The sequence below is a fragment of the Aethina tumida genome, chromosome 5 (assembly GCF_024364675.1).
Source record: "Aethina tumida isolate Nest 87 chromosome 5, icAetTumi1.1, whole genome shotgun sequence".
Classification (NCBI taxonomy): domain Eukaryota; kingdom Metazoa; phylum Arthropoda; class Insecta; order Coleoptera; family Nitidulidae; genus Aethina; species Aethina tumida.
In genome coordinates this window covers 11,330,795-11,355,170 of record NC_065439.1, presented here as the reverse complement: position 1 = coordinate 11,355,170, position 24,376 = coordinate 11,330,795, and the positions used below count along the sequence as shown (strand labels likewise).

At 29.5% G+C, this 24,376-nt stretch overlaps 1 protein-coding gene across 12 annotated transcripts in view; it reads right to left on the bottom strand.

Moving 5' to 3' along the window:
• The window catches only part of LOC109596530 (cAMP-specific 3',5'-cyclic phosphodiesterase-like), a 229,574-nt gene that overhangs the window by 22,038 nt on the left and 183,160 nt on the right, over positions 1–24,376 (bottom strand). For 11 of the 12 annotated variants that reach the window (XM_049967672.1, XM_049967673.1, XM_049967671.1 and 8 more), the window contains 3 exons: positions 11,987–12,088; positions 9,833–9,897; positions 1,836–1,948 (listed from right to left, as the gene is read on the bottom strand). In XM_049967672.1, coding sequence (XP_049823629.1) covers positions 1,836–1,948; positions 9,833–9,897; positions 11,987–12,088 — 280 coding nt within the window. Of the gene's footprint in view, positions 1–1,835; positions 1,949–9,832; positions 9,898–11,986; positions 12,089–17,083; positions 17,466–24,376 lie in introns of those variants that run through there. The other variant, XM_049967679.1, reaches the window with a different exon arrangement.

Genomic DNA, 24,376 nt, shown 5'->3' with positions numbered 1-24,376 from the left:
CCACGAGCATACTTTTACATCAATTGAATTGCAAAATTTACCAAGAGAAATTTTAAAAATTGTTCCATTTTTTGAACTGACGAAATGTATAATTATAAACATCTAATCTCGTGATTCAAGACACGGTTGTAAATCAGCCAAACTCGAAAATACCTAAATATACAAAGCAAGTGTGAACAATCACGTAGATTTTGAACTTTGGTCAAAAGGCAGAATCCCGACGTCTATAATAAAACCGCGAAGGTGTTGAAACGTCTAACACACACCAATTTTTCTGGGAAAACATATGTTCCTGAAAGATTAAATTGTTCTTTTTTACTCAGTCGATTGCATCGATAAGTGTTTGTTTATCGTGACGTATTTATCGTGGTTGTAAGGAAATTATTTCGTAAGCGGTAATAATTTTATTGGGGCATTTGCCACTTAAAAACGCACAATAACAATTCGTTTAGGTTATTTCCTGGGTCAACGCAGAACACACAAACAATAAATTTGTGTGTTTACATCGGGGATATCATACATCTAGCCATATAAATATTAATAGATGTTTTCAAAAAGTATTTCCAGTCGAAGTATTTTCAGACGAATCGAACAAACATGTTTGCATGCCAAAAAAATATTCCTTTAACCGTAGCTAATTGTGTTACAAGCAATTTGTTCTCATTAATTAAAATGCGATCTTCATCTTTTCGGGACGGGCGGTTTGCATTCGATTAAGTGGTCTCGAAACTTCGTTAATTGTAACCGAGGCCGAAATCAATTTATAAATTAATTGCAGGTGAAATTTTGCCCCGATATTCAAACGGTAGGATTATTGCAGACAAACCGAAATTCCGGACGTAGTTTCAGCGATCACGAAGCAAAGGAATGGATTTAATAACGTGCGTCACCAAACAGTCTGTACGATGCGATAAGACGGCGATAACCTCTCGCATATTTTCATTCGATTGCGAAATTTTCACCACCACAAAGGACGAGAGTCGTTCAACGCAACAATAAACAATTCGAATACTGAAACTTCCATCCTTGTTGCCGATTCGAACACGCTGAAAGTTTTCGTGTCGAGTGGGGACGTATTCAAAAAAAAAGGGTCAAAAGGCACTACAAAACACCAGATCGAAGATGAGAGATTGTTTTTTTGCTCGTGCACTCAACCTACTTTTTAAAATTTGAAATCGCGTTCGGAGCAGGAAAACTGGGACACGGACAATAGAGGGAAACCACTGTTACGCTAGAAGACAAATAAATAAAGATCGCACGTGATCGCGAGGATCAGAATCGTCACAACAAATTGGATTAAAAGCGAATGTAAATAGGCGAAGTTGTCTACAAGAATAAACATAGAGCATCATTTTATTGGCTGACCTTGTTGTGTAAACATGAAACCAAATAATGTTCTAAAGTGTGCCTGAAAAGCGGCACGTAGACAAATTTCTCTGAGGGACTGAAAAGAAAAACAACAATTCGAAAACCATTTGACTTTGACATAAAATGATAACAATTAAACAGATGAGATAATGATTATTTGTTCGGTTGAGGAAAATCACAAATACCCCCAAAATTGCTTAATTAGGGTCATTCACTGAGCATTATCTAATCAGCATCATTTTTCTTTGATTAGCGTTCATTGAAATTTGACCCAGAAATTGCATTTCTTCGTGCCCACACCCCTTTTAATTTACATCCTAAATACGTATTTAACGTTTTCAAAGAACCGGGTACCGATAAAACCCTTGACGGCAAACCAAATATTCGATTAAACCGTCGATTAAACCCCCCGAGTTAATTAAGCGGTTTTGGGAAAACGGATTTGGATTCGTTTAGCTGGCACGTACCTTGAGGGAAGCCATGTCGGAAACTGATCGGTGGGTCTGGATCGTCTCCAATTGGTCCAAACACCAGTCGAGCTCCTCCATTGTTTCCATTGCCATTTTCATGTAAGCCTCGTCTGGAAACAAAACAAAACAAAAATTCAGTTTTAGTAAAGTTGTGACGTCGGAGATAAATTAATTATAAATCTGTTCTTACAGAAAGACGAATGTAGAGAAAACGAACGTTAATTAATGACACCGTCAAAAAGGGATTTAGCCAAATTGATTCACATCCCGATGGGACCAATTAATCTCGTGCATTCGTACAAAATGGTATCCAGACTTGCTATTACTTATTACTGTCAAATCAAACGTTAGTTTTTTTTTGTTGAAGCTGAAATTGTTTTATCGATCTGTCTGGGGGAACTTTGGCTCGTACGCGAGTTTTTCAGATTACGACCCGACAACGATAATTAATTCATAGTTTAAATAGTTCAGATACAGTTGTTATCGCTGTTCAATTATAAATATATCCCCTGTGAAGTTCGACGATATAAATAGGTCATAAATTATAAAGTCAGCCGATTTCAGTTATTTTAATACTATTTTAATTTCGTTGTCTCTACACGTGTTTGAATCGTTTATTCAAATTATTGCATGTGAAGAGTGTTTAAAATTTTCAATTTTTCCTCGTTTGTTACAAAACTTGTTGTTTGTGTAACACACACACACGAAAAAACTAACTGACCATGAGTAAGACGGATACGACAAACAAACACGTATATTTTATTAAAATTTATTCGTTTTCATAAAGGATCATTCATTTTTTCATGCGACTAAAAGCACAACCTGTATAGTAAAACGTATTTTCAGGCGATATGTTTACGTAAAAATTATACAATTCGTAACGAGGAAGGGTTACGTAATTGTCGCTTAACGAACCGGATTGCGTTCAATGATTATTTCGAGGCGGTCAAGTTCAAGATTATGCTTTCTTCATTTTGCTTTGTTCCACATATACGATGGTAAATAAATAAAGGAAGGGAAATAAAGGATCAGAAACTGTTTTATTTGTTACTTTCCCGTTAGGACTATTTACTTTTATTTATCCTAACCTTTTATTGACTTTGAAATTACATCCAATAATATAATTTATGTCAAGTCAAAGTAAAAATAAGACGAAAAATAAATTGAAAGTATCTTTATGAAATATTCTTCCGGTTAGAGATGAAAGGCGTTAATTAAAAGTTAATTAACAGCAACGAACACTAATTATGTTGTTTAAAAAATTACGTAACGATCTAATTCATTCTACTCGGAAGCAAAAAAGCTAGCTTATCTAAATTTATGAAAGTTACACACATATATTACCAAGTTATTAATTTGTGACTCACTGTTCTGATTACAATTTCACTTCTGATAATTTTTAATTAATTAGTTTTTATCTGTCTTTTGACAAACATAAAAATTTGCATACTTTAATTATGATACAATAGTATACATGAAAAAATGAGTCACTTGAAAATGAGTTATTCAACAGTATTTTTTTTTTTTTTTTAATATTGAAATCGTTAACGGTTTTAAACTTATTGAAAATTTAATATATAATTTAATAATATAATATTTTTTATACACTATTATTTGAAGTTAAATATTAATTAGTTATTATTTTAAATTATTATTAAATAAGTGGAAAAATATATTAAGGGGAAAAAAATAAATTGACAATATAGAAAAATAATTTTTCAAACACACAACAATTATTAACAAAATTTAAAAAGAAAATACAACCTAAAAGCAAATTAGTATATATAATTTTTAGAAACGGCTTTAAAATTATTAAAAACTTAATATATAATTTAATAATATAATATTAGTAATTATGTTAATATCTTACATGTTATCATCAGGGTCTCTTCAATAATATAATTATTATTGTCATTATTATAAACTAATTAAAATATTTATTAATATTTATATTAAATAAGTGGAAAAATATATTAAAAATGATAAATAAGGGGAAGAAAAATACATTTGACAATATAGAAAAATAACTTTTTAGTAACACATGACAAATATTATTAACAAAATTTAAAAAAAAATACAACCTAAAAGCAGAGTATACAGTATATATAATTTTTAGAAACGTTAACGGCTTTAAAATTAATTAATAATATAATATTTTTTATACACTATTATTACATGTTATCATCAGGGGTTCTTCAATAATAGTTATTAATATTTCTATTAAATAAGTGGAAAATATATTAAAAATCATAAATAAGGAAAAGAAAAATAAATTGACAATATAGAAAAATAATTTTTTAAGGACACAACAAATATTATTAACAAAATTATAAGAAAATACAACCTAAAAGCAGACAGTATATATAATTTTTTGAAACACAAAAGTAGAATTACAATTTTTGAATATGGAATAGAGAAACTATTGTTCAATGATTATAACATTTGAGAAATAGAAGAAATATTGATAACAATTAAAGACAAAACACAGTTTCAATGAAAACGTTCTACATATCCAAGAAAAAATCAACTATTAGAAGATATATTCAAATACAAAGAAAAATTAATTTGGATTATACAAAAATTTCAATGTCAATTTCTCATTTTATTTTTTTCCACTTTAGTTTTATATTTAGAAATTTGCAAGGTACGTTTACCAAATTCTCCTTTTTTGTTTGTTATTGAGATTATGTTCTTAATGGGCAAGATCAGAATATATTCAATTTGGCTTCTAAGAATTCAAAGTAATGATAATGAATGTTACTTAATCCACTTCTTATCGAAACGAAATCCTCTCCATTTAAACTTTGGACTAATAAAAAACTGAAGACTAGATGTTGGTGGCTCAACATTACAATAATGTCAAAGAAAAACTTTTACTAAAATATATCTGCTAAAGAAATAAGTTATCAGGATTATTGAAAAGAGGGCAAGATAGGTGCAAACATTAAAATGATCGTAAGTTACAGAAATGTTATTTAATAAAAAGTAAATCAATAGAATTGTGCTGATACTTCATTAAAAATACATTTTCGACATAAAATCACGTTTTAATCATTTGATTCGATCATGATTGTTACTACTACGGTTCTTGTACTAAATGGAAACACAAACAAAAGAGAAAAAATCATTCATAATCATGAGCCGATTCTCGTAATTTATTAGCGACACCGTATCAAAATATGCAATCAGAATCGCAGTCAATAGAAAACTTGAGTGATTTGACATCAATTACCAGAGTGTTTAGAAAATTTGCGACAATGTTATAATGTAATCCGTGATGTTTTCAGTTTTTTCGCTCGTTGTATGATAATTAAATTATTTTAAGAGTCTAGATTTTAATATATTAATAAAATTTAAATAATATTTGTTACCTGCACCATAAAATCATCCTCTTCATTAATTCATTTTTATGAGTTGTTGTTGTGTTAAAAATTAACATATTGCGGTAGTAAAAGAAAAAGGAAAATTGCGTTTGATTTTATTACAAAATGAATTTCCTTGAACTCACAACTAACAATTATTCCATAAAAATGTAAATAACAATATGCATATGTCCGTAGTAATACATAACGAATTAACATATGCTAGTCCCCCGCAAGGTATTTTTCTGTTCTCCTTCGCTAATATCGAAATATGAATCCATCGCAGGAGTGTTTCGTTAAAAGGACAATGATCGTGTTACGTGTACAAAAGGAGCTTTCATTTTGATTAAGGTCCTTTTTGTCTGCGTCGTTTCAATTCCTCGTCCATTGTCCACTTTTAGATGGGGTTTTTGTTGCGTTTATATACATTATATGTTGAAATTCGCTGTTAAAATTGCACAGAATAATTATAGTTGGCCAACATAGACTATGGTCAACGTTCCAATCAAACCGATTATTAAACCAGTTTGCCAATTCGCATAGTTAATCATCCATTGTTTCATATTAAATTCAATTATCTGATTTTTAATCAGGCGCAATCATCGATTAAATTACATCACATGTAAAACGAAAATAATCCACATTTGTGGTATGTGACTTTTACCAATTCACAGAAATTAAAAACAATCGGTGAAAAATATTATTTGAAATTGTTAAAAGGACTCCGACACCATTAATCTCGTTTGCGTCAGTGATCATTTGTAAATATCGTGGTCTTAATGTTTCTAAACTGATTCGTGTACGGAACGAGATTCGCCTTTATTCAAGTTCAATCGAGTCAATAATTATCGGTTTTATTTCACAAGTCTTAATATCATTAGTAATTTGGCAATGTAACAAAATACTTGTTAAAGAGTTGCATACAATTTCATTGAATCAATTCTTATCCGTTTGATATTAAGCAACATAACTGTAGTAGTTGTAGATTTTCAAGATTTATATTTGTTTTTATTTATCTATATTAGAATATTAATATATTTTATTTATTTGACTTTTACAGAGCGGTGTATAATAAATTCATCATTTTTTAAAAGTTTATTTTATAAACTAAGAAAATTGTTGATAATGAATTTTAGAAAAATCTATTGTTATCTTTCTATTCATTGATTTTAATTTTCATAATTATTATATTTTATATTTATATACAGTATAGTCAGAAAGTAGAGAAACTTTTTTAAATTTTAAATAATTATTATGTTTAAAAAAATGTATATTGAAAATTAACTTAATATGTGGATTCATATTTTGCCAGGCCTCTTGAAGAATCATGAATAAATATTGCTCATTACTATAACCTTTGTGCCTTATTTTGTTGTTCACTATCTCCCATAAGTTTTCAATGGAGTATAGATCGAAAAATTGACATGCCCGAGTTCACAACATTAATTTTTTCCCCTAAAAGCCACTGAATAAGTCACCTTATATATAAAATCCCATCACTGCTAACCAGATTATACTTGACATCATCACTCCAGATCGTTCGTTTCCAATCATTTAAAGTCCAGTGTAAAAGGGACCTGGTAAATTCAACTTTGGCTCGTATGTTCTTCTCTGATAGTTTTGGTTTTTTGGCTGGCTTTCTCAAATGAAGACCCCCGTGCAGTAATCTATCTTTTAAGGTACTAAAAGAAACATTAATTTCAAGTTGTGTCTCAAGTAGACCTTATATTTTGCTGGAACTCAGGAAGAGAGAGGGTTAAAATTAGTTTATCTTGAAACCTATTGGTTTTTCTTAGTCGTCCAGTTATATTTTTTCCTTTCACATCACCAAATCTTGAAAATTGTTGCAAAATTGTAGTGTATACTATGAAACTAAAAGCAATTGTGGATTTTGCAGAGATTAGTGACATTTAGTAAAAAGTTGCTCTACTTTTTACCAGTTGAATATTTACTTTTGTGATTTGTAGCTAACAGAATTATTTTTAATTCACCTATATGTTTGTATACATTATGTTACATACTATTTTTTATGGTTTTTATTATTTTTAATATATTTTATTTTCCAAGTCTTCATTTTATAAATTTCATTCAACAGATTATTGTCAGTTTACCAGACCAGTACTATTTGCAAACGTTCCTAATTTGTAATTATTTTTACAATTTATTTTTACTCCCCTTTTTGCATATTTTAATTGATCATATTAAATTTACATATTTTTAGTTTAATTGTTGCAACTTTCTTTGTGTTAAAATTTCCCCAATAATTATTCATCATTATATTTAAAATTTTACCTGATTAAGAAACCTCATTATTTAAATACTTATCATTTCATTAAACACACGTCAATTTCTGGTTATTCAAATGAAACTTAATAAATATTAGGTTACACTAAACCAATCCAATTATAATATACGTGTGTAACATAACGTCATTAAAGTCGGATTGGATTAAGTAAATTGAGACAAGAATGTACGCCATAAATCTAATAAATTATCTCTTGCAAGCTGCTAGCACGTTACAAAACTATACGATTACTATAATTTTACGACTAGTTAAATTACCAATGCAATTTATGAAATTTGAAGGCAAATTCATCAAACAACGTTTCGGTTTCCCACCAGATTATCTCGAGGATGAACTCATTTGAAAATTTCCACTTGCAAATAGCGAAATTCTCGCATAAACACGGCCAGACCTAAGTAGCTAGCAGACTCGATAAATTTCACGTTTTCTGACGCACAAAGGTGTTTAATTTATAACATTTTAGCAACGTGTCGAAACCGTTGTTGCAGCCGCACGGTTTAACAATTTCGCGTGACGCGGATTTGCTCTAAATTCGCGGGACATTTCGAACAGAGAAGTGCGTTTGTGCGTCAAAATCGACCTTTCGCCGTGTTTGATCGGGATTAAAATCGCGAGGACAACGTTCCACGGTGATTTTCCTCTTTGACATATCTTAATAAATACAGGGTGTCTTTCCAATGATCAGTGTATAAAAATAACAATTTTAAAAGCCAGTTATAATGTGTATTATTGGCAACATCTTATTCAATTTGCTTGAAAATTTTAACCAACGTTTACAAAAATATTAATTGCAGCAACAAATCATAATGAGTAGGGATGTAGCGGAATTCCGTCGGGACCATAATAATTCCACCCAATTTAAATTTTTGAAGTTAAAAATAAGTAAAAAATAAAAAAAATAATTTCGAAAAGATTCACATGTCGAAGATGGTACAAACTTAACATCATAACACTTTTATTTGTTCTTTTGAACTTTTTGTGATAGGAACCAATGATTATTCATCTTCGTCCTCACTAACAATTTTACAATATTACCTTTCTACTATTTAATGTGACCATTATAAATTTGAAATATCTTGAATAAAAATATTCCATACTGACTGCTACACTGTTCAACTGATGCTGAATTTTCTTGAACCAAAAGATTATTTAGAAACAGTATGTTTTATATCTGGTAACTCCGTCTTGGACAATTTCTTACTGTTCCAGCCACAACAACACAAAATAATTGTTGGAAATACATATGAAATAATATAATTTCGTTACATATTTGTTATTTTACATTGGTATATTTTTGCTTACAATATGTATTTTATATTTTCAACAAATAGACTTCTTAAAATAGCATAGGGGTCCTGATCCGTCCTAAATTCCGTTGATCCGGTCCGGCCGATGTGTCGAAGATTATGTTACGACTGAATCAGAAAAACACCTGATCCGGTGGACAAGAATAACGTATACGCATGATTGGTTATGTAAATAATTCATCACATGAACGATGTCGCCTCATTGATCTCATTGGCTAATCAATTCTTGTAAAATGTTTTTTAACAGGTGAAATATCTTCATAATTTCAGAACATTTTACAAGAAATTATAAGAAAGACGGTACACCTACCATTTGTAATAGCGGTTAAAACTTTTTTCACACATCTCTTTGATATTAGATTTTTTGACACAAAAAACACTGGCTATATCTATACGGGAGAGCTTCTCTGCCATTTAAGAACAACCCTGTTATTTACAGGTTTCATAAAAAAGACAAAATTGGTCCAGACGTCTCGAAAATTAATCGACGAATTTAATTTTTGGGCTGTCAGGTCGCATTCGTACAGACAAGGATCCATAATTCGTTTGGCACCGAGAAAAGCTCTCCGGGGAGTAAATATTATTTAATCCAGTCGTTTTATTTATTCGGCCAATCAAAATACTTGCGGAGTATTTCGAACCGGGTTTCGTTAATTTTAGACCGTGGACGTTTTATTTCTGGACGAGATGCGACTGAAATAAACAGTCCACAGACAATTTTGAATTTGTCTATTTGCGGCAGGCGATAAAGTCCGTTCCGATTTCGAGACTTATCGCTGACATTATTTCGCGTTTTGTGTTTGCTTTGAAAATTCGTATCGCGTGCACGGTTCACGATTTATTTATTCAATTATAATTTATTGTCGGTTATCGCGCTTGTCAAAATTTATTATACAACAACCGATAAACGGTTGACTTGCACATTCTTTTTATTGTTGCCGGATTTCACGGTTTATAATTAAATAATGACGCGACAGATAAAAAAAGACATTTAGATATTAAATAGAAATTGATCCTTACCTCCGGGATTTAGGTTTCTGGCTTGCGGCGTCGCAGCCGTCGTGGCCCCCGACGAACGCCGGGACCTGCAACACAACAGGGGGTGAGAAATTCGCCGGAAACGAGGTGGAATTGTTTGGAAATTCTGTGATGAAATGCAGACAATGGTCGGCTTTAATTCGGTTCGCCGTGTTTTCGTATGTCTCCCCTTTGTCAGGTGCTTAATTCGATAGCTTTGTTTTACAATGTATGTATTAATTGTTGCTTTTTACGTTTTGTTCAATACAAAAGGTTGTTAGAATATTTTAATAAAATATGTTTTCTTTTGTTTCCCCATATTTTTTTTTTCTGAAATTGTACTGTTAGAAGTATTTTCAAACAATATAGAGAAACACTGATTTGAGAATCCAACTCTGTTGACGATGACCGCATTTTGATTGTTCTGAAATATACTGATTGGAAAGCCTTTGAACCTGCTTAATTTTGAAAGAGACATCATGCATGAAAGAGACAGTAAAATATTCCCATTACGGATCAAATGTGTAGACTTTTACTGTCTCTGTCGTGCATAATGTCTCTCTCAAAATGTAGTTGGATCAAACGCTTTTCGATTGGTATATGAAAACTGACATTTGACAATGTAATAACTTTTTTACGCATTTATTTTGATAAAGAGTGAAACACAATTTTACCTAATATTTACGTTTTTTATTTCAGAAGAAAACCACAGTAGTGTTTACTCTTGAAATCAAAATCAAGTTGTTCAAACATGTATTAATTATCTTTAACTAAAATATAACGTTATATGCAACTGCTTAAGTTTCGAGATAATCATTAATTTTTATGAAATATAGAATGCGTAACTGATAATTTACTTTATTGATTTAAAAATAATAATTTGATATCTTTGCCTTTACAAAAAGTTAACAACAAAATATTAATAATCATTCTTTTTCGAAATATAACAAATGTGAATTTTCGGTGGACGATTAAATCATTTTTTTTTTAATCAGTTCCAAAAATCCAAACAATTTAAGGGCCCTGTGTTTCGAAATAATTTTACTATATTTAAACAAATAAATAAACAAAATGAAATAAAAAAGAAAATTAATTTCCTTGTTATTTGTACATAATATTATACAATGGAATTCTCGTAAATTTAATGTAAAATAATGCCAGGACTAAAGAATTTTAATAAATTCAAGCCCGTCCTGCAACAGTTTATATTACAGGAAGTATTATGTAAAACATTAATTCCTATCAATAAAATTACGTAAACCAGAAAATTAAAACCAATTAATTAAACTAATTGATTTAACAAAATCGTACTATTAAATCAAACCTGTCAGACAAAGAAACGCAAAAATCGTTTGGCACATAAAAATATGTGGAAATCGTCCAACATTTCTGGTGTGAATCACAAATTTTTTTTATCTTTTTCACGGATTATCAAATATTATTTGTTATTTATGTGGCGCCTAAATTCCTATAAGCACGTGCTTTTTTGGAATTGCAGACAGGCTCATATATCTTTAATATGTAAAAAAAGTTAAGTTAAAGCTTAATAATAGGTTTGCTAATTAACCACCTGACAAAATGAGTCAACATTACGTATCATTCCAAAAAAATTTAATTAACAAACGTCTGTCTGATTCACATGGTCAAAAAACTTAAATTATTCTACGACAAAAATTTATATTTGATGTGCAAAGTCAGGTTATTACTTGCAAAACAGTCAAAGCTAAGGATTATTTGCGTTCAGGTTTTCCCGATACATTTTCCAGGCGAACGGAGTCGAAGTTACTTTGATCCCTATACCCGAAGTTGTTTGCATAACTCTCTGAAAACAACCCCGACTTTATATAATTTCTTTTATCGATTCCAATATTTTCCGTCGGTGCTAATTTACGGACAATAGTTTTAAAAATAATCTCCTCGTTCACTACGACGTTCTTCGTCGATTCGAGGAAGTGAAATTAAAAATATCAAAGAGTTTCGCGTTTCGTAAGGATAAATCCACTAATCAAACTGATCCAATTATCCGCCTGGAAAGCGTAAGCACCGTTCGACTAAAAGCGCCTTTCACGGTGCCTTAAAATCTCATCTCGAAATTGGAAAAAGCATTAATGCGAAAATTGTGTTCCGAAATTGGAAAATAGGAAAAAAAATACTCACTTGTTGGTGGGCACGTTGGTGAGACATTGAAAATTGTTACGAACACTCCTCAGACTGGCAAGAATTTGTGCGAACGGCGTCACAATGAGATCTTCACCATGGCTGAAAGAAAAAACCACAAATGCACCAATTAGTTTTTAAGTAAACTCACACACTTTTCGGGCATTTTTAACAAAACATTCTTCATCGTCCAAACTGAATCCATACCGTAAATCTAATCAGTAAAATCGACTGTTGTCTATAAATCTTAACCTATGTAAAACTGTCAAAAGTGACATTGTAAGTGGATTTTTTATTTTAGACACTCCAGTATTATTTTGTGATTGATCACTTCTGAATTATGTAACTTGGCATAGAATTTGTCTTATTATTGTATTCAATATGACCAACAATTGACAGTGACAACTTACTATTTATACAATTTTTATAATAAATTAAATCAGAAAACATCGATTTAGAACTAGAAACACTTAGCAAATATGTGGTGAGTTAAGTTTAATGTTCGTATAGAATGAAATCAATATTTGTTTAAAATTATTTAAACGAAATTTAAAACAAAAATATTTGTTTAAACAAATTAATTTGTTTATTTTAGTTCATTCAGTAAATAATTTGAAAATTATAATGACAAAAATACAATTTGTTTGTGTTAAACATCAACAGATATTAATTTAAGTGACGTAATAATTCTTCAGCTAACCAAATTTCGATTAATTAAAATAAACAAGTTTGACACAACACATATGGTTACTTTATACAAATCAATTTTCACGTGTAATTTGGTTCATTCATAAAACATCGCAGGGAAATTTTATTGTATATATTGTAATAGAATTTGATAAACCTAAAATTATCTAAATGTTTGGCAAAACGTTAATATTAGCCGAAAAAAACATTCTTTAGTTATTTTTGGTTTATTAAAACGCAGGTATAATTCCGATATCACCCGAATAATTGTTGACGTGTGCTGCTCAAATATTTACAAAATGCATAAATCATCCTTTCCCACAGACAGTTGCAGCTTGTTCTCAAAGGTTTTAACATTCAGATAAATACTAACTGCGTTAATCCAGAAATTAAAACTGGCATACAGAAATTATCACAAAAAAGATTTGTCGATGTGTTTATGCCAGAAAATATTTTCAGATCGTGTTTATATGCTTTATAAGTTCAAGGCCAAACATAAATCGATTTGTACGATTCAAACGAAAAAAATAATTAAAGTTTGATTTTAAATTAACGTTGTTTAATATAAATTAAATTTTACGTGGAAAAGTTTCTGCGGTGTATTTATCATTTTCAGGTGCTTATCTTAATTAACCACTTCTGTTTCAGAGAAAATCTACCTCGTCAATGTTATCCATAAGCTCGAGAGAAATTTAATTTGATAGGGAAAATCGAGAAGTTTTTTAATTAATTTTTGTACACCAACAACCTCACATAATGTGCATTCATTAAAAATGGGCCTTTAATTAATAGTTTTCGCGTTAATTAAATGCGAATATTACCAATTATAAATGCTGCCCGGTGAATTTCGGACGTCACAAGTGAAATATTTATGTTCACGCAGTCAAAGACCTTCGGAAAATCAACAGCCTCACATCTACAATTAAACAAAACATTAATAAACCGTAATTTAATGCTATTTGTATAAATTTTTGATAAAAATACATTATTTGTTTTGGCACAGGTTTAAATTGAGCTTCCAGATTTATTATCGAAATGAATTTTCATCTTCTTTAATAAAGGTCGCCATGGCGACCCAACTCGAGGACAGAAACAAGAAAGAGAAGAGGGTCCTCCAGAATCCGCCGGTTATTATGTTTATGCAGAGACGCGTGTATTTTTTCAAAACTCTAAGATCTTACGTTCGTTCCAGAAGTGCCTCGTAGTTGTGGCTTAATTAATTTTTAATTTGAAACAGGCCCAGGAATTTGCATCCGAGATATAGTTGCATTAATGAGACAATTAAAACGGTGTATATATTATTTTATAATTGCTTCTCTATGAATTTTTCTTAACGTTGAATTAAACGTTTTGGCGTCTTTCGAAGAACGCGGAACAAACGTTGTTGTTGCCCGTAAAAAGGTCAGACGTTTTATTAGACTGTTTGGTGCCAGTTAAAACGCAAAAAGCCACGCTTATTATGCTAATTGTAAAACTAGATCAACTAATTATAATTATTTCATCAGGTTTTAGCAAAAACAAACTAAATGTTGTACTAATAAACCTAAAACCAGTTATGCATTAATCATATTAACTGACAATATTGTGCGATTAAACTTGCCAGCGATTGAAACTGTGCAGTTGAGTAAACGAACGAAATCGGACTGCTTTTACAGGATTAAAACTGTCGGTTCCGGGCGCAATTTAATAAGACCAGTTAATTTCCAAATTACTTTCGGCAAATTATTTTACCGGTATCCCCCCAGACGTCCTGGAAGTACGTTAACTTTCAACACGTCAATTTGGTTACAGTGATTCGGAGTTCTGTACGTTTGCAGTAACTCGACGTGCACTTAAATGCACGAGATAATATTATTAAAAGTAATTGACATAAACGCATGTCGGAATTGATAGTTTTTATTTTTAAAAGGCAGCACACAAACAAACGGGCGAACAAATTGCATAATCAAATGGTTAAGCTAAATTTGTTTTTTCCTTTGCTTTGCTAATTTTAGAGTCGTCGAGAAGAAAAATGTGGACATTACGTTTAATTTCACCCGCAATTAGAGTTATTTTTCAATGCACAAAACTTTTGCAAAATCATCATTTAAATTATACCTTTCTACATCTCTATATTTGTGATTAGGAATTGTATAAAATAATTTTGTTTTCTTGCCAAAAATTCTTATCAGGATTTAGGTAAACAAGCTGGCAAAATACTTGAAGGTTTTTTGGTTTTACACGTGCCGACATTTTTTTTATTATTTAACATAATAAATTTCATTTATGGTTCGAGCAGCTCGTTCACAATTTAATCGTTCCGTTTAACCAAGAATTTCAATTAAAACACATCCGACTATTGGATAACGAAAACCAATAATAATCGATACAGGAACGCAAATTGCACTCGGGCAAAATTCATCAGGAAAAAGGAACGAGACGAAACACGAAATAAAAAAAAACGGGAGGCCTCGATTCTGATGCCCGGCCGTAATTGGCCTTAAAAGCTCTAATTATTCGGGATGTTTAGCTATTTCCATATCGATTTGGGCCGTTGACATTCACCGGGCAAATTGAGAAAAAAAAAAAGAGTTCGTAGTCAGGGTGAAAATGCCGATGACTAAAAGGGTTTCGAAACGAATTAATTTGACTGTACGAAAGTCGGATGTGGTTTTTAATGTTGGCGGGCGAAGTGTTTGTCGAACCGTTTTACGGTTGAATTTGATCTTACGGGCAGGCAATTAATTAACGCTGGTGTAATCTCGGTTGCTGGCTACGATTTAAGTGAACGAGTTGTCGAACATTTGGTTTTCTTTTTTATGATACACAATGCAGAGTCCAGAATAAACGGCAACTCCGACCGAGATGAATAATAATCCATTAGAAAAATGAATATATTATGAATCCAACGATTCCTTAATTCGTCTCTAGAAAGAAAATTAAATGATTATTGAAAGTTCAAATTTTATGGAATGTTCGATGATTTTTAGTAATTTTTTGATAATAAAAGTTTTTGATGACAGTTATTCAATTTCCCTCCCATATATCAAGATACATAATGACATTGTTATAAGGGAAAGAAAAATATATGACATTATCTTTACATTTTCTATAAGTCAGATTTTTTCGTATAAGAAACCACAAATAGTCTACCATCACGATCTTAAATCTTTGATATTTCCTCTCTGTTTCACATATACAATAGAAAGAATGAGTATTAATTGAAATATTACAACTTGTATATACCACAACGTATCTTTGTAACTATGCATTGATCTTTTTAAAGTAATTGAGACACTTGTTTTATCCCAGAAATTTACTAACTACTCCCTGGAATGCTTCTAAGTGAACTGCGCTCAAACAAACATTCATTAAATTCATTCTAGTTATACAATGTATTGATTTGGAGATAATTGTGAAATATCCACTTCAAACTTATTGGTAATATCGGAAATTTGATTTTCAGGAAGCAGAAACTATTTATATATACAACATTTACAATACAAATTAAAAGAATTTCAGTTAGACATTTGTCGTTATTTTACAGTTTACATGAATGAAGAAAATCATTTTTGATCAGATTTTGCTCTGTTAGAACTTAAATATTATTAATTAAATAAATTATCTATTAAAAATATAAAACTAGGGATATTTAAATTATGTTTAGTTCAAATGACGAAAGTAATGAAAATTACATGAAATTTGAAGTTCAAAACTGAAACGAATTAATCAGTTATAGACGCACAATTAACGTTTATTTTGAGGACCGCTTCAGGTAAAATGAAATTGTAAAATACAAATTTACCATTGTCTAAGTTATTAGTCGAAAAGTTGAAATTTGTAAACCAATGTATTTAACAAGATAAATTATCTATTACAATGGGGAACTGACAGAAATTGAGGAAAACTGGTCATTCAGTACAAATAAATGGAGCTCAATGATTGAATTGAAGTTAATCCTCTTATTTTTCAAAAAGCAATAAAATAGTTCTTGAGAAAAATAACGATGGGAAACAATATTTTAGAGTGGCGTTTAAGTAATTGTCTTTCGAGTGTTCTTTATTCCCATCGAATTTTCTCCTGAACAAGAAACTTTTATTGTAATAGAAATATACGTTTTGTTATTTACAAATTAAGGATAATTAAACAAATTAAATAATCGAGGATTAACTAAAAATAGCCCTGGTTGAATTGTAGATGGTTGCTTTTAATCCTTCGGTAAAAACACCTCAATTAAAGTCGATTCCATGCGAAAACAAGATAAGTCACGCAACTAAACGAGGGTGTTTCAAAAGGAAAACATACTCGTTGATCAAAGAGTAAACATTTCATTAGAATGATTAAAAGAAAACAAGTTAAATCCAACGAATCAATTCAATGGTCAAAATATACACTGATTTAATTTGTTTTTTATGTTGACCCATGACTTACAAGTCGCGTTTGCTCCTCTCGTGCCAAAACTTGTCCCAAAACGACTGGCGATCCCTGGTGCGGAGCGCCGAGACGCTCAACGTACGCGGCAGGACCGGCGGATGGTCCTGTTGCGTTTGCGGCAACGCCATCAGCAGGGACGGACTCGAACAGTTGCCCACCGAAGCCCGCGACAACGAACCTCGTTGCGACAGTGTGCCGGGCAACGGGGACAGGGGGGTGTCGGGGGACGAGTCGCCGCCCTCCAGCGTGACACCTGTCGTATTCACTGCATCGTGTGCTTCGCGTTTACGAGGCTCAAATCGGGTGTGTTTGGTGGCATGGTGGTCGGTTTTCAGACAGATTTTCACATTTTTTACATGACAATGAGATAGTTCTCTTGTGGAGTTGCACCATCAATCGGTTTGTGATTGTTGGAGTAATTTGCTAAATTTTCCAGTCACAAAACTTCCAGAATGAGAAAATAATTTGGTCGCAATTATACGGTTTAACCTACACAATTACACGAAACCGAGGAACATCATTAGAATAATAATGCGAACAGGAAAAAAGACAATTATTCCGTTCTTCCAGGAATATTATGTCGATCTCGGAAACTTAAGACCGCATCCTATTTCGTTCCTTTTTTGCACTAACGCAATTCAACTTCCCGACTTCGATAAAAACATTTTGTTTACACGTGTACAGGATTTAATTTCGTCTCTAACTTATTTATTACTTCTAGTGCTTATTGATCAAACACAAAGTTCATCGTTTCCTTTAATACCATTCTCAGGACTCATTTTCCTGTACCATATTTACTTTTGGGTAAAAGTTTCGAAGGGAAACAACGATATTAAATATTTTATTGGTTCCCTTGTTGATAATGAACCGAATTTTTATCTTCTAACTCAATGTGTTATAAAGAACAGAAAAAAGCAATTAAACGTTTTCTTCCATTAAATAAAATCAATCGTTAAAAATTTAATTAGCGTCAGGATTTCAATTACAAACACATAATTAAAGGTAAGGAACAAAAATAGAACATCGATTGGCGGGTGGAGACTTCGACAGTCGAAAATCCAGTGGGGTTGAATAATTTATAGGAATGCGTTTGAATATCACCCTAAAATAGAACTTGAGCGGCATCTTTCCTTTAGAAAACGCAAGAAATTCCGGTCCAAAATTTACGATTTCGGGTAAATACACTTATCGATCCGGAATTATGTATTGCGGCAAGACGTTCAATTAAGACGGTTCATTATCAAAGTGTAATTAAAGTGGTTTACACAATTATGTTAATGAACAACTGGAAGCTATTTCTGTAGCAAACATTTTGATATAAAGCAAGTTCGTGTGACGTCAATATAGTCTCCTAACTCATTTTGGAACGGTAAAAGGTGGTTATTTACTTCTTGGGAATGATGACGTGGAAATTTCGAGTGTGCTCGAAGAGAGGATTATTCGTCTTGCGGTGATGCGAAAACCGGATTTTCGGAGATTGTTTGCGGGTGCGATGGACTAGATTAGGCACAAACTATTTTCTCGATTTATCCCCTACGTTTATCGATTTCGAATTTGTTCTTTGATGAGGGTATTCTCACATCAATTTATTGACAACCAAACGTTATCATTTGATATTAATCAAGAATCCTATTTTTCAAGTAATGAGGTTAATAAAATTTTAAATTGTTGGCGGATGCGCCAGTTCCTTTCCATTTTAAAAGAAGATTTCAAAGTTTTTTTTATAATATTTAAAGACACAACAAGCTTTGTTACGTTTGTAAATTGATTATCATTCAATATGCAAATGTTGAATGTTTCAATTTAAATTTGAATCTGGAAGGATTATTCAGAATATGAAACTGTAAACGAATAAATACTTACAAAAATTAATATTCAAAACCTGAAACAATCGAGTTGTAGATGAAATATTTGTAGGTATTTTTTTTTAAATAAATAAAATAACTTTTTAGAGGATTGGATTCAATTTTGAATAATACATATTGTACAATAACTATTAAAAATGGTGAATGCGCTTATATATCACATTAATGAAAAACATATTTTAACGTCAAACAATGAAGTTTTGCACTTTCAATTTTTTGAGTTAATATTCTAATGTGAATAATAATAGTATTAACCTCTGTCATAAAGTTTTAAAAAACTGAATAACGAAAATTAAATTTCATTCAACTTCAAACTGTAAAAAGTTATTTAAACATTATTATTTAACTTTATTATTTACATTAAACCTTTGAAAATTTTTAAGGATAAAATAATATGTTAAATTATGAAATATTTCTCAATTTTGTTGAAATAGTTTCCATTTAACTGGGTATAAGAATTCTTAAAACAATAAAATTCTCTTCACATTCAGTTTACTTTTCCCATTAGCGTTCCGCCCCATAAACACGATTTCGTCTGAAATTTGCAAGAAAAGCGAGCAAAAACCAGTCATAAAACACACGTGTTACAAAAACATTTTTGAACATTCCCGAATCGATTTCCTCTCGTTTATCATTCCTGGAGTCTCATCACTCGTCATAAAAATCGCGACAATGGATGTTTTATTGTGTCATTAAAATCGTCGTACACTGTTACAGTTTATTTGTTACTTTCTTGCATGTTTGCAAAATTGAAGCGTTTATTAATCATGTGTGGTGATGTTTATTACCGTAAGTATTAATAGTCCAGTATGAAACACTGACGTTGCACACAATATTGAAACGTTAAAATAGAATTTTGTTATTAAACTCCTAATCGATTTATATTTAGATGGTCTATAAAACAAATATCACGAATTGTTAAATTTATCCGGGTGAAAAATTGTTGATATTTGGTCAATTAAATGAATTGGACAAAAACATTTTTATTGCGTTCTAAAAAAAAAAAAAAAATTCGAATTACACTTACTACATTTTTGAAACTATTTATTTATAGTACAAATTTAATAGTTTTTAAGCACTTCTGACGTTGTCTAGTCAATAAGCTAATAACTCACGTGGTTTTAAAATTTAAAAATATACTTTGCTGTTTCTGTTACATTTTTAGCACCAAATTATCTTATACTGTTACATTTCAATATACCATTGAGCTGATTTGACTCCTTCAATCAAACAGTGTGTATATATTATAATATCAAAGCTTTGTGATATTAATGGAATTGATATTGATTTAATTCAATCCCTTGAACTTAACACTAACCCTAATTGATAATTAACTGTTAGTTAATTGGATTAAAATGCGGCGAAATTATTTTATGGCGCGAAATTTTCAAATGACACATCGTAATTTAACTTTTAGTTGAATTATCTAACAGACGGAACTAATTCGAAACGGAGGGCAACTAAAACTACGCACGGTTTAATTATAGGAATGAGAATGCCGCAATTAGGACGGTTTATTATTATTTTGACAGATGGAAAGTCGATCAAATCGATTAAGCTAACTGGCGTTCAAGAATTATTTACAACCCTTGTCAAATTATCAATATGAGAACAATATATTTTTAATTTTTTGTAACTTCAACATTTTTTTTGTTTGTGTGAAACTTAATTTTTGTTGTTATTTAAAGAATGTTCCAACATTTTTATAATTTTCCCATTAAATCTTTATATATTATATGGTTTTTTCAAGTATTCCACACATTATTCCTTTGACAATAAGCTAATGAACGACTCGAAACAATTATAAATTGCCACAAACCGATTGAAAGCAACAATAAACAACTAAACTGAACGTAACAATTTCACTTTAACAAACTGCACAGCATCACCCACAAATGTTCGCGACGAAACTAATTGTGGTCCGTTTGGCCAAACGGTTTAAGTGCGTCTCCCCACGATTAAATTATTAACGTTGTCGCCGCATTCGAAAACAGCCAATAATAATATGTAAAGTGTTTTAGTTGAGTGTGTTTTTGGTAAGAACGCGCGTTTTGAACGGTGCGCCCGGACCAACTGGCGGGCGGCCGCGACGCTACCGAATTTACGGGGGTGGAGCGCCGCGACGCCGCCTCAACGCACCCCCGAAAGTGGGGATGACGTCGGGGGGATGTCAACGTTTTCGATGTCTGTCCAAAGCAGGTGAGAAATTTCCCAAAATTTACATTCGATTCATTTTTAATAAGTGATTTTTTCTTTTTATTTTTTGAAAATTCTGCGAAACCCCACTTGAACTTTATGTTTGGTGCGCAAGATAAAAAGTCAAACTATCTAATAGAATCAATGTTCTTATCTTCAATTAAACAAACTCTCGAACCCATTTATCGTTTGTATTGCACATGTTTTTCATTATGTACAACTATTAATTTTTACTGATTATGAGGAGGAACTTAATTTGATTCGTGCGTTTGATATATAAAAAAAGTATTGACGTCATAACGTTTTCCATTAGAAAAGTTTCATGAGATTAATTAAAAGTTTATCAATTAGCTCAATGTTTTTGTGTTTATAAAAGATATTAGCATGTTTGTTGTGGATCTTTTTGATTACAGAAGTTTTGAAAAATATTTTAAATATCTCAAAATAGTTTATACCGATTATAAATATTAAATTAAATTAGTGTTACTGAATACTATTATCAATAATCAATTAATGATAATTCTGATATAATTTTACTAATTAACAACTATAATTGAATTATAAATATGCTAAAGACAAATATTTATTATTATAATATTTTTATTTTTTATTTTATCATACACCTTTAGTATAAACTATTTTTTGGAATAATCTTTAATATTTTATAAATTTGTAAAATCATTCTTAGCATATTTATAGTGCTTTTTGATTATAGAAACTTTGTACAAAATTGTTTATAAATAATGCAAGTCAGTTAATATCGACTATAAATATTAAATTAAAATAATAATAATAATAATAATAATAATAATAATAATAATAATAATAATAATAATAATAATAATAATAATAATAATAATAATAATAATAATAATAATAATAATAATAATAATAATAATAATAATAATAATAATAATAATAATAATAATAATAATAATAATAATAATAATAATAATAATAATAATAATAATAATAATAATAATAATAATAATAATAATAATAATAATAATAATAATAATAATAATAATAATAATAATAATAATAATAATAATAATAATAATAATAATAATAATAATAATAATAATAATAATAATAATAATAATAATAATAATAATAATAATAATAATAATAATAATAATAATAATAATAATAATAATAATAATAATAATAATACACTATTAAAACTATTAACCTAGTAATAATAAATAAATAATTTTAATATTTTAAATTTTATATGTTTTTATATTTATTTATTTTAGTTTATTTATTGTCGACCTTTTTCATATAAAAGTTTTGAAAAATATTTATTTTTAAATCAATTAAGTTAATTCTAAAAAATTAGATTATACAATTTTTATTTGAATTAATTTTGAGTTATCAATTTACAATATAAATATTTCTGAAATAATTTTACAGTACTAAAAAAATAATTATATTATAAATATGCTAAATATAAATAAATGTTGTTATTATAAATATATAATTTTAAATATATTTTTTTGTAATAATGTGAATTAAAATTGATACAATACATAGTATTATAATTATTCTAAATAGAAATATTTGTTATAATATAATTATAATTATATATGATTATAATATAATTATTTATTGTATCATACATCTTTAATATAAGCTATTTTTTGGAATAATTTTTAATTTTTATTAGTTTATAAAAATATTAGCATATTTTTTGTGCTTTTTGATAATAGTAACTTTGAAAAAAAAAATAAATCATGCAAGTCAGTTAATATCGACTATAAACTATTAAAATTATTTACCCCATTAATAATGAATAAATAATTTTAATATTTTAAATTTTATATTTATAAAAGATTTTATGATAGTTTATTTATTGTCGACCTTTTTATATAAAAGCTTTGAAAAATATTTATTTTTAAGTTAATTTATACCGATTATAAAAATTTTATTTGAATTAAATTTGAGTTGTTATCAATTTACCATATCAATATTTATGAAGTAATTTTATTTTAACTTTACTAAAAAATAATTAAATTGTAAATATGCTAAATATAAATTAAAATTGATACAATAAATAATATTAGCAAATACTGAATTGAAGTATTTACTATTATTATATATATATATATATATATATATATATATATATATACTTATATATAATTATATTATATATAAGAATATATAAATATATAAAATATATTTAAGGATAATGAAATAATTAAAATTTTTTTGTTTTATATCATCATCATTTATATATATTTTTAATATTTGTATGTAATTTAAGGGCAAGGTAAGTTTGAACATAATTATAATTATTGAATGATTAGATAAACTAGACCAATTTCTAGTAAAAACGATTACATTCTATATTTTATTATCTCTAAGTACATGTTAACAACTTCAACAATTAACATATGATGGATTAAAATATGATAAAACAGTCAAGATTAAAGATTACTGTTTTTAATTGAACAAAATCATAAAATGATAAAAGATTATCCTTTTTTAAATCAGCAAAATTGTACGGTTCTATGACCCAATTAAATTGAATACATATTTCGCTTCTAATATGAATAATGATAAACAAGCGGATGTTTTGAAGCTATTTTATAATAAAATTTTCATTGTTTTATTCCGGAGCGTAAAATCGATTAATAATTATTTGTTTGAATAAACACATTAATTTTAAATAACAACAAAGCATTTTAATCTGCGGTTTGAATTTGACTAAATGTTGTTTTAACGTTTATTCAATTATAATCGGTAAAGGTAAAAATGTAAATATTATAAACAATTTATTGTTAAAATTTGCATTTACTATCGCCTGCATATAAAGAATAGTCCAGATTTAGACTCGAGTGTCCCAGAAAATATGCGTGATACTAAACTCGTGTCGCGTAACAGTTTCAGCTAATTAAAAGTTAAAAAAAGGGGAGCATTAATGAGGGTATGACGTCAAAACGGTAACGAGATACGAAAGGTTCTCCGTACGAAATTAACCCTTTCTTCTCCACCCACCAACTGGGACAATGATTTATGCGGATTTCAATTGAATTTCGTTCGAAACGGGATACTTATTGCTAAAACAACAACTAGTTCACTTATATTTCGAGTGAATCTTACTAGTATTGTAAAGATGTTTTGATCACAATTCGTGGGAGCTTAGTCGGCACGCCTTAATTAAGGAACATAATTAATTAAAACGGTTCGTTTTCCACGTGAAACTCTACGCCAAGTTACAAAA